The following is an 11,203-nucleotide window of genomic DNA, read 5'->3' on the forward strand; positions in this document are numbered from 1 at the left end:
AAGTCTCATACAATAATATAACATCCAGATTATATTTCCGAACGAGGATTACCTTACCTAATCCCCGACAATTCCAACTTATTATACTCATTCCTTTGATACTCTAGCATTACATCTTTGACATCCAAATGATAAATGTGATTGAAAATTGAAAGATGAACTTATAAAAAAGGAAAAAGAAATTCTCAAGAAATTGGAAGATGAACTTAAAAAAGGAAAAAATATTAGGGATGAATGTAGTACTAACATAAAATATAAAAAGTTAACATTGACAAAAAAAATATTTTATATGCAGAGCTGATGTTCGAACTTCAGGCACTCCGCTTATTCACCTTAAAAGTGAAATTTTAGTCATTAAATTACTTGACAAAAGAAAATTATATTTGGGATAAATTTTTTATTTTTTTGGTCAAGCTCCAATAACTTTTTTTAAATACATGATACACTAAAAAAAGAAGACTTGAGCTTTTTCAAAAAAAAAAAAAAGAAGACTTGAAATTGTTGATGCAGAAGTATCTATTCTCCCGCTTCATGCTTAACCGAACGTGGTTTTGAGACAAAACTACAGTTTTCTAAGGGATTGATTCTTAAAGAGACAAAACTACTACTACGTTCTCCCACTTCTTGCTCATAATATAAAAAAGAGATGTTAAAGACACTTGGAACAAAAGAAACAACAAAAAATCATCGATTGGAACGGCGAAGTAGTAGTAACTCACATCACAGATCAAACAAAGTCAACACAGGCGCCGAATTAGGTTTCCGAAGATGGCTACTTCAACTGAATCACCGTTCAAATCAAACATATTGAAAGGTAAAGTAGTTTTGATTACAGGTGGAGCATCGGGAATTGGATTTGAAATATCAACACAATTCGGTAAACATGGTGCTTCGGTTGCTCTCATGGGTCGTCGTAAACAAGTTCTTCAATCTGCTCTTTCTGTTCTTCAATCACTTTCAATCCCAGCCGTTGCTTTTCAGGGTGATGTTAGGAAACAAGATGATGCTGCCAGAGTTCTTGAATCTACTTTCAAACATTTTGGAAAGATTGATATCCTTGTTAATGCTGCTGCTGGTAATTTTCTAGCTGCAGCTGAAGATCTCTCTCCGAATGGATTTCGAACAGGTGATGATTCTCTTATGTTTCCATTGATAAGTATATTTAAATTGAAAATGTTGTGTTATTTTGACATGAAATGAGACGATAATTTTGATGTTTAACATGGTTCAAATTTATGGTTGATAAAGTTTAGTCCATGTTGTCCCCTTGAGTTTAACTCAGACGATAGGGAGTAGGGACATCTCATTATATATAGTTCGAACTCCGGACACTCCACTTATCTCCCTTAAAAGGGATATTTGAACACTTGAGTATCGTTGTAATTACATATTGTTATATTCATTAACTGTCAACTGAACGCAATTGACCACATATTTGAAATAGGTTATTCATATAAATTGTTGTCGAAATTTGTTGTCAAGATATAACTTCTGAATTGAAAAGACATCTATGTTAATGTGCTTTTACATAACACACAAAATTTTGATGTCATATTGCTAGAAAAAGAAAATAGAGTCCTTCTATATTGTGGCTATAATCACTGTGTTTCTATGTTGTTGAGTTTCTGATGAGTAGTTGTTCCAAGACTTTTAAGTTACAGTTTTTCTGCACAAGATGCAACTTCATTATAATTTTTCTACATTTAAATAAGAGAAATGAATCGGTGATCAGTTTTAATTATTGTTCGCAGTTTTGGATATCGATTCTGTTGGTACATTCACTATGTGCCATGAAGCACTTAAATATCTCAAGAAAGGGGGACCAGGAAGGAGCTCTTCTAGTGGGGGAGCAATAATAAACATTAGTGCTACCTTGCATTATACAGCTACTTGGTACCAAATTCACGTATCTGCAGCAAAGGTTTGCGACACATTACCCAAATGTTAAATTTCATCCTGTTTACTATAAGAATTTAAAGGAGGATATGCAGTGTGTTATAAATCTTAAAGGATATGAATTGTTTTGAACACGATGTTAAATTTTCATTAGATGTAGTGTAAAATTGTTTTACAGTGTTGTTAAATATTGGCCATGGCGGATATTGGTGGCAGATTTTTGGGAAACCGATATAGCCATTTTGTTAAGGATGGCGGTGCTGTACTCGGATATGACGGTACCATAAGTCGGCCAGTATGTTGGATTTTTGGCTCTCCACCATGGTCCGACATCGATAGCATTGGATTTACACTGACAATGTATACTCATTAAACTTTAACTTTCAATTTTTCAATTATTCAACAGGCAGCTGTTGATGCTACTACAAGAAACTTGGCACTGGAGTGGGGAACAGATTATGATATTAGAGTCAATGGGATCGCACCAGGTCCAATAAGGGGCACACCTGGCATGAGTAAACTGGTTCCTGATGAAATAGATAGCACAGCCACAGATGAAATGCCTCTATTTAAACTTGGGGAGAAATGGGATATTGCAATGGCTGCTCTCTACTTAGTATCAGATGCAGGTTAGTAAATAGGTAGTTATCCAAGTATTTTAAACTATTATTTATGTAGTTTAGTAACTGATTGTTAGTAAGCTGTGTAGTTATCCAAGTATGTTCACCATATGGCACAATAGAAGGCATCTAGTTCCATGCATATGCGATACTATTAATGAAAATGTGGGGCAAATCTGTATGGCTGTTAGACCTTGTTACAAGACTCTTTACATTTTAGGGTTTTTACATGTTGAAGTTGTGAGATTTTAGGTAAAAAGGAAGAGAGAATAATAAGAGTTATGCTTATTATTGATAATGACTGAATAGTAGTGTGATACAAAAGACTCAATACTAATCCGTATTTATAGTGAATCGTGGTAGACTCAATTTCTAAATCAATAACAAATCATGACAATAATAAGTCATATAAAATTTGATCTTGAGAGATACTCTAAATTAATATAAAAGACATTATAAGACATTATGAGATATTTTCTTATATTCTTCTAACCATTCCATTCTAGTGGTGCATTTTCTTATTATTAGACTTTTGTATTGGGTTTAACTCATCCTTACAAAATCGGCTTATAAGGTGAGAGGTGTCACTCTTTTATAAACTCTAGTAAATCCTTTATCTGGATACACCCCCACATGCCCAATATTATTGGTCTTGGTGCATGGATATAAATGGTGGGTGATCCGAATTGATAAACTCTGATACCATCTTAGAATTTGGGTAAGGGGTGTATTGGAAAAAACCCTAGTCCTACATAGAAAATATATAAGGCCTGATATGAGTTTATGAAGAGAGGCACCCCTCACATTATAAGTCAGTTTTGTAAGGTCATGTTAGGCCTAACCCATATTCTAAGAACTTCATAATGAAACAGAGAGACAGGTAACATAATCATAACCTGCTCTGATACCATATTAGATTTTTACATTGGGTCTAACTCATCCTTACAAAACCAATTTATAAGGTGAGGGTTGCCACTCTTATATAAACTCTAATAGGACTTATCCCAATACTTATCTTCCATTTATCCGGCTTTCTTGTAAACCTCTTGATCTCATTAAATGACTTTGTTGTTTATTATATGTTTTTATCTTTCAGCCCCTTTCATAACTCAGGACGTATATTTTCTAGTTCAATTGCTTTACCGTTAGTCATTCATAATGCTTGTTTGACCACTAATTTTCTTTAATATTTGGAGTAACATAGATCATCCTCTCTAGTACTACGTTTGTTTGTGTTTGAGGAATACTTGTGACCCTCCATATCAAATATTTATTGAAATAAATAGCAACTCTTCTAACTTTCCTTGATGTCTTATTCTCTGACTGATACTTTTCCCTTCTCATCCTTAAGGCATCTCCTGGTTCAAGTCTCTTTGTTTTCTTTTTCTACTTTTGGTAAGCCTGTAAAAGTGCTTTTTCCCTTCTTTATTACCTTAGGACTACTACTATGGGCTTTCAATTGCTTTTGCTATATCTTCACCTATTGCATTCTCAGGGATTTTTAGCTATCTTATATCATTCCAAATTTCTTCATTTCTACACAAGGATCATGTGTTATTACACTTTCTTTGAGCTTAACTTTTTGTTACACGATGTCTTCTTTTATCACCAAAAATCTTTACCCTTTGGCCCAATATCCCTGGATTCAACTAGTGTTTTTTGGCTACCTTTCAGACCTCTTTAGTCATCTCATTCCAACTTGTCATGAGCACTTTACATCTCTCCAATCCATCTCTATAAAACCTCACTTAAATAGCCTTTGTCTTCCACACTTCAATAGCCACCATGTATTACTCTATGATTTTTAACTTGACTATTCCTATTTACTTTTCTTCTCTTGACTCAAAACATCTGAAACAATTCATCTATATTGAATTGTTAGACTCTCTCCTAGTTACAATTCATGTGATGTTTTCTATTCAATTCCTCTTATAGATATGACCATTTCAATCACCTAGAATAATCTTTTCACTCGGTATTTGTTGGACCAAACCTTCTAAATCTTTCCAAAACTTCACCTTGTGTTGCTTATTTGCTCCTACTTGTGGTCTATATTTTATTGTTCTGCTGTAATCTTTAGGGCTATGATTGTATCTCCTAGTTTTTTTTTACATCCACAACTTTTTCTTCCATGTTCTCTCTGCAATGTTACTGATGCAGACCTCAAACAGGAAACACAGTAAGATGTAAATGCAGACGGAATACAATTCCTATCTACCCATGGAACTAAACTCCTCAGAGAATCAACACCGTCTGCCTAATAGAATACAAAACAAACTTCAGCGTAATGTCTCTCTTCCCTACCTCACCTCTTAAAACAGAAGTCCTAACCAAGACAAATCCCTCATACAGACTCCACTGCCGCATCAGCAGTCTTACTTTCTATTCTTCCTGTCAAATAATTGATTATCCCAAAAGCTTAAGCTGTTAGGATAGAGCCACATCAATGGTTTTATATTATTTCTAACACTTCCTTAGACCCATTTGACGGACCGAATAGCATCACACTCATATCAGTTACCTATATCGTTTCTATATTTTGTATTTCCCGTGTACCAAACTTTGAATCCTAATGGATTCTAGTTTTTTAGTCTTCATATGTTAATAATAATAAAAATCAATTTTGCAAGGGGGTCCATTAAGGTTCCCTCTCATATCCTTTCTACATCCTTGCCATCTTATAATTATGGAGAGGGGCTAAAATGTTATGAAGATTTTCTCACACAAATTGTACAAACTTATATATGTAATTGTTTGCTTTAATTGACCAACATGTGGTTACTTAGCTCCTTCTTATGGAAATAACATGGGTAATGGTTGTAAAGATCCGATCAGATTTCTTCATAGGAATTCATGCATTTACAATTCGTACCATAATTATCAGAGTATTAGTCTTTGTTTAAGCATACATTAAATTAGTACCTTTTCTCTTATTTCATTTTTACTCACCGAAATAGTAACCATGTAGTTGTTTTGCAAATAAGATTTACAGACTGGTAAATTATTGAAATTGATGCATTTAGATTTGTAACGGGAGGCATCTCTGTCAGCAATTATTTTTTTCATTTCATTTCTTTTCGTATTTTTTTTTATGCACAGAAATTTAAATTTTGTTTAAATTTTTGAAGGAAAATTCATTAATGGCGACACTATGATAGTCGATGGAGGACTTTGGCTGAGCCAGCCTCGTCATTTACCGAAAGAGGCAGTGAGGCAATTATCGCGAGCAATAGAAAAAAGATCTAGAGATGAACCAGTTGGTGTTCCAAAAAGCAAGCTATGAGCCAGCAGATTCAGCATTAGCTCCTCCACACTGCAGGGGATTACTTCTTTAAACAATACAATTGATGGAAGTTATGATCTCAATTACCGATAAATTGAAATTATTACAAAGTTCAACGTGTTTTCGTTCTTTTTTTTTTATTCTTGTGAAATATTACCTTCAAAAGGATAGCATAAACCTAACCATGAAACGATCTGTTTTTATAAGAATCTAGCAAACATTTGTTTTATTATTGTGATTTGCAGGTTATCTCTTGCATTCTCTCAATTTACATGTGGACACTAGTAATGTTTATGGAAATGGATTCCCAGCAGTAACTGCATGACTGCATGATTAATTGACTGCATGGAATCCAAGTCTTCGTCGAGTGAGATTTGTTATAAATTTTGGCCACCACAATGTAAACTGGTTATCATTGCAACCATTATCAATGTGACCAACATCAGTCGGTATTGAAGTAACAAACAAAGATTTGATAATGTTAATATTAATATTAATTGGCATTTTGATGCTAATTTAGTGTGTTCTATCACTTCTCTAATTAGGAAGAGGTTAAGGATTCTCAGCATGATGCTGAAGTTTCCATGATGGGGCAATCAGGTCGAAGGAATAGAATCAAATGTCTCCTTGGTTCAAAATTTGGTACAGCTGTGACTCATGGATTGTCAAAATCTTTAAGAGAGGAGGCATCAAATGGCATCCCTAACAAATTTGAAAGTTTTTAGAAACCAATTTGCAATTTTTGTAAAAATTTAAAGGTCAATTTGCAATTTTAAAAAATATTACAGGGATCAATTTTAAACTTTTAAAATATATGTGAGGAAGGAATTAAAAAAAAAAATCCAAGACCAAGCAACCTCAAATTGAATCATCACAACTCCTCACTGAAACTATTTTTCAGTTTTCAACAAGAGAGAATGAAATATGGATCGACAATCAATCAATAACATAAAAAAAAATAAAAAAAATCAATCAATAACAATTTTGTATTCTGGGAAATCATTTAACACAGTTTTTTTTTTCTCTTTACAATGGAACTGATGATTGAATCTAAGACCTCTAACTTACTACCAGAATCTTTTCCCATTTGATCAAATCTAGTGGTTTTTTTCACACGTTTTTTTTACAATGAAACTGATGATCGAACCAAGGACCCTTAGCATACTACCAAAATTCATCACCACTAGATTAAACCCAGACCCAGTGGCTTTTCACACAATTTTTTTTAATATGATACGAAAGATTAAATCTACTTTTAATATATTAAAATTGATTACCACCAAATTTACTTATTTATCATTATTAGTTTTAACCAACGTTATAAGTTTTGTATTCTTCATCGTAATTTCACTAAAAAATATATTAAAAAATATAAAGAAAGAATATTAGATAAATACAATAAAAAGATGATATACTTAAAAATAAGAACAAAACAAATTATAGAATAAAACAAAATAGAACAATCTATACGCATAAAAATAGCAACAAACCATATTAATACAAACAAACATAAACAAGAAAAAAACATCAACAATATTACTATCAAATTTACTACTAACCACTAATTAATAATAATATAATAAAGTTAATTAGTATCAAATTTACTAAATTATCTTAAATATTACTAATAAAATTTCTAATTTTTGATTAAAAACTATACAAGAGACCATTATTTGTCACTTAAATATAAAAAAGATGAATAAATAAATTTACGAGAAAAAGCACAATAATATCACATATATTTTAATAATATTATTAACAATTTCTACCATATTATATAACAAACTTAAATATCGAATAAAAGTCGATGGACCCGTGCGAATCTTTAAAATATAGTTATTTCATTAAAATTAATTTATGCTAATCGTATATACCCATTAAACTCATTCACTCATGTCTAAGAACTAAGAAGTAAGAAATGACAAAAAATGAAATTTCCATATAATAGAATAAAACAAAAAAATGAAATTTCCATCATGATAAAATATCTAAGCAAGTTTGAGCACGGGAACCTCGCGACTAAGGATTCTAGCTTTTATCAATTAACAAATTCACGTATCCATCATCTAACCGTACACGTGTTCTGTACCACTTGCAATCCAACGGCTGATATTCAATATGCATGTTAAACGAGTACATATTAAAGAAGTCGGCATGGGTGAACTATACAAATTTTATATTGTCATTTTGTGAAGCCTCTGTAAATTTGATCTAATCGTGAGGAGTTTAAATAATATGGATAAAATTTTATGTATGAAGTCTTATATTCGATTTTCATTTACTCTATTATAAAAAAAAAATTATATGGTCAATTTGTATATCTGACCCTCGCATCCATATCAAATATTTTTATTATAAAGTGAAAACCTATTTTGATCCTCATGAATTTCTAACAGCACAACTTAGTTCCTGACAAAACTAAAAGCTAAATTAGTCCAAAATATTTTTATATCGGGGACAAATTAGTCTATTTGTTATAACAAATTGGGGACTAATTTATCCCGGTATGAAAATGTTAGGAACTAATTTGGCTATTTTGTCAAGGACTAAATTGTCCCAAATTTGTTAAGGACCATAATCTTCGCTCTTTATTATATTAAGCCCTCAAATTCACACTTCACACATACTCACTCACACCATTCTAGCTTCTTCATCATGGAGCAATATTATTGCTTCTTCCTTTTGCTACTTGTTCTCTTTGGTTCATGATATGCAATTGTGATCCGTTCTAGTGTATCATGCAATTTACAGCTCGATATATTCATTAATTCCAGTTTAATGATTTGGAATATAAATGTTTCTGCATGAGCTATTCCCATTAATTATACATTACTTCTTTTGAATTATTTTAGCTTATGTTCTTGTTTGAAACTTTGAATATATAAGAAAATATCACATGATCAGCTATCTTCACCATCGGCAACATTCTTTCTATATCATTTATATATTTAATCTTTGGTTGAACAAACAACTTAGTTTTTTTGGTAAAAAAAAACATAAGTGTTTTTCATATAAAGGTTAATTATGTATAAGATATTTATAGATCTAGAACATATGAAAATGAGTTGAAAATAGTTGTTTTCATAAGTGCGATCTATAAATATTTTTACAAGTGTTTACGCTAATAGATTTAAGCTCAAATAAATCAATTTAAATAAGTTTTTAATACATATTTGTAGTTACTTATTTGAGTTTTTTTTTTTTTTAAAAAAAAAAACCTATATTAATAATTATATTATTGCATTCTTGTTAGTTTTGATGTGGGCCGGTGAGAATCAAACCCTTATTTTTATTATTACTTCACTCCCTAACTCATTCGCCTTAACCATCAAATCATCTTTATATCTCTCATGGTATAGTTTTTTTTCCACTAATTTTTGTTTTGTATAGTTGGGAAGAGATATATAAATAGAAAACCAGTATGTATATATATGAAACTTAATTTGTATGTCATGTCCCTTAAGCTGGAAATATTTGAGCTGAGTTTTTTGTTTGATACACTAGCACGGATCACTGTTGTAGGTCATGTCAAAAATAATTGCGGTTGTGTTGTCCTTTTCTTAGAAGGTGGAAAAATTCAGTTTAGACCATAAAAATTCAGCTTTACAAAAAAGTACAATCGAATTATGGTTGGACTTGGAGTGTTGGACAATGTCAATGGTGACAATCTTGTACAAAATGCAGTACATATATATATATTGTATATTTTTCCGAGGGTGTCAAAATTAAGTTTAAAAGCAAAAAACTGCATCTAGTAAATGGTCTACCATATTCTTTTTTTTTTTTTGACAGCTACCATATTCATGTAAGCAAGAAATAGTGCCAATTTTTGTTGACAATTAGCTCACTGATCACATGATTCATGAAACATATTATTGTCTAATTTGGTGTATTTTGTCAAGCAAATTTGGTGTATTTTCTACGTGGTTTCTATGTAGATTTTATTTAATTTATTTTATATTTTTAATTTCATCGTTTGAATGTATCGTTGTTTTAGTGTAATATTTTTTTTTCTTCTTGATGCAGTGTTCATTTGATTTTGATTATCAGTTGATCGGCTTCAATCCATTACATGTTCAATCGATAATCTTGGAAGTTGGAGTCAACATTTACGGATCTAAAGTCATAATTAGTATTTTTTTTATTTGATAAATAATTAGGATTATTTTTTTTACTAAATAATTAGTATATTTTAGTCACTCTAATTGTCACATAGGTGTTTTTGTCATTTTATACTATTATTTTTTGATATTATGAGTTTGTGTGCGATTTAGTCATTTCAGTTTTAACAGCGTTGAATTTTGATTATTTACGATATATTCTACCAATTTTAACGCATAAATAGGCATGAATGATTTTTTTTTTTTAAATTTGATGTTATGAGTTTTATTTTCGTCATTTTATACTATTATTAACTTGATGTTATGAGTTTGTTTTTATTTAGTCTACCAATTCTAATTAGAAATTATCATGTATGAATATTTTATAAACGACCAGTATTAGTAATTAGTTCTTGGTTTAACAGTTTCATTTATCAAAGTTTGAACTCAGATCCCGAAATTCAATTAACTTTTTTTCACCAAAGTTTGAACTCAGATCATAAATTCATTTAATCTAAGTTTAAAACATTTGAGATATTGATCCTCCTATAAGCGCGCGCACACACACCAAAGTTGGAAGGTCAATCAGACCGGTCAACAGTCCGATTCTCAATTAAATCAATTGAATTGGCCGATCCGATTTTAATTACCTTAAATTTTATATGATAATTGTAGGTGTGTCCCTCCTACAATTAATTTCATTTTAACTATTCATTATTTTTGGAACATGCGTGACATTTAATGTGTGAAAGTTGAATAAATGTGATTGGAATATGGAAAAATAAACATCCAAGTCTCTGGATCTAGAAATATTGAAGTGTGAATTGAAAAAAGTGGGAAAAGTCACATTTTTTGGAAGAGGAGTGCTAAGGACACACTCACTAACACACTCTCTCAAACACTCCCTTAATAATTGGTCCACGTCATTAATTTTTCAAAACCAAATACTTGGTAACCGATTATACTGGTTTACACATTCACTATTTCTTTTTTATTAAAAAAAAACACAAAAAAGAGAGAAAGTTGTGCAATCTGAAAAAAGAGAAAGTTATGAGTCTAGATCTGAGTTCTTCTAAGAATCGCCAGTTCGCCACATACTACCGGTTAAAAATGGGTCTTTTATCTATTATAAAGTGGAATCAACAAACTAATTATTAGTGTTTATATATTAAAACGTGACTTCTTGGGATGTGCCCCAAAGATACCCCATTTTACCATTTTGTAAACGAAGGACCACACAATATTCTTGAACATCACACACACGCATTTGATCCACACACTATCAAAAAATAATTTTGACAACA

General features: G+C 31.3%; 1 protein-coding gene across 1 annotated transcript; it reads left to right on the forward strand.

Moving 5' to 3' along the window:
• Positions 1 to 462: 462 nt before the first annotated feature.
• LOC123896744 (peroxisomal 2,4-dienoyl-CoA reductase [(3E)-enoyl-CoA-producing]-like) lies at positions 463 to 6,149 on the forward strand. Its single transcript, XM_045947105.1, has 4 exons — positions 463 to 1,126; positions 1,752 to 1,921; positions 2,303 to 2,525; positions 5,645 to 6,149. The coding sequence occupies exons 1-4, from the start codon at positions 769 to 771 to the stop codon at positions 5,797 to 5,799; spliced, it is 906 nt and encodes a 301-aa protein (XP_045803061.1). The 5' UTR covers positions 463 to 768; the 3' UTR covers positions 5,800 to 6,149.
• Positions 6,150 to 11,203: the final 5,054 nt, after the last annotated feature.

This window comes from Trifolium pratense, linkage group LG7 (assembly GCF_020283565.1).
Source record: "Trifolium pratense cultivar HEN17-A07 linkage group LG7, ARS_RC_1.1, whole genome shotgun sequence".
Lineage (NCBI taxonomy): Eukaryota > Viridiplantae > Streptophyta > Magnoliopsida > Fabales > Fabaceae > Trifolium > Trifolium pratense.

Bases quoted from the DNA above. Each gene is read 5' to 3' on its own strand.
- LOC123896744 (XM_045947105.1), top strand. From the start codon at position 769: ATGGCTACTTCAACTGAATCACCGTTCAAATCAAACATATTGAAAGGT. The intron at 1,127-1,751 runs GTGATGATTCTC...TATTGTTCGCAG, and splicing joins TCCGAATGGATTTCGAACAG to TTTTGGATATCGATTCTGTT. The intron at 2,526-5,644 runs GTTAGTAAATAG...AAATTTTTGAAG, and splicing joins CTACTTAGTATCAGATGCAG to GAAAATTCATTAATGGCGAC.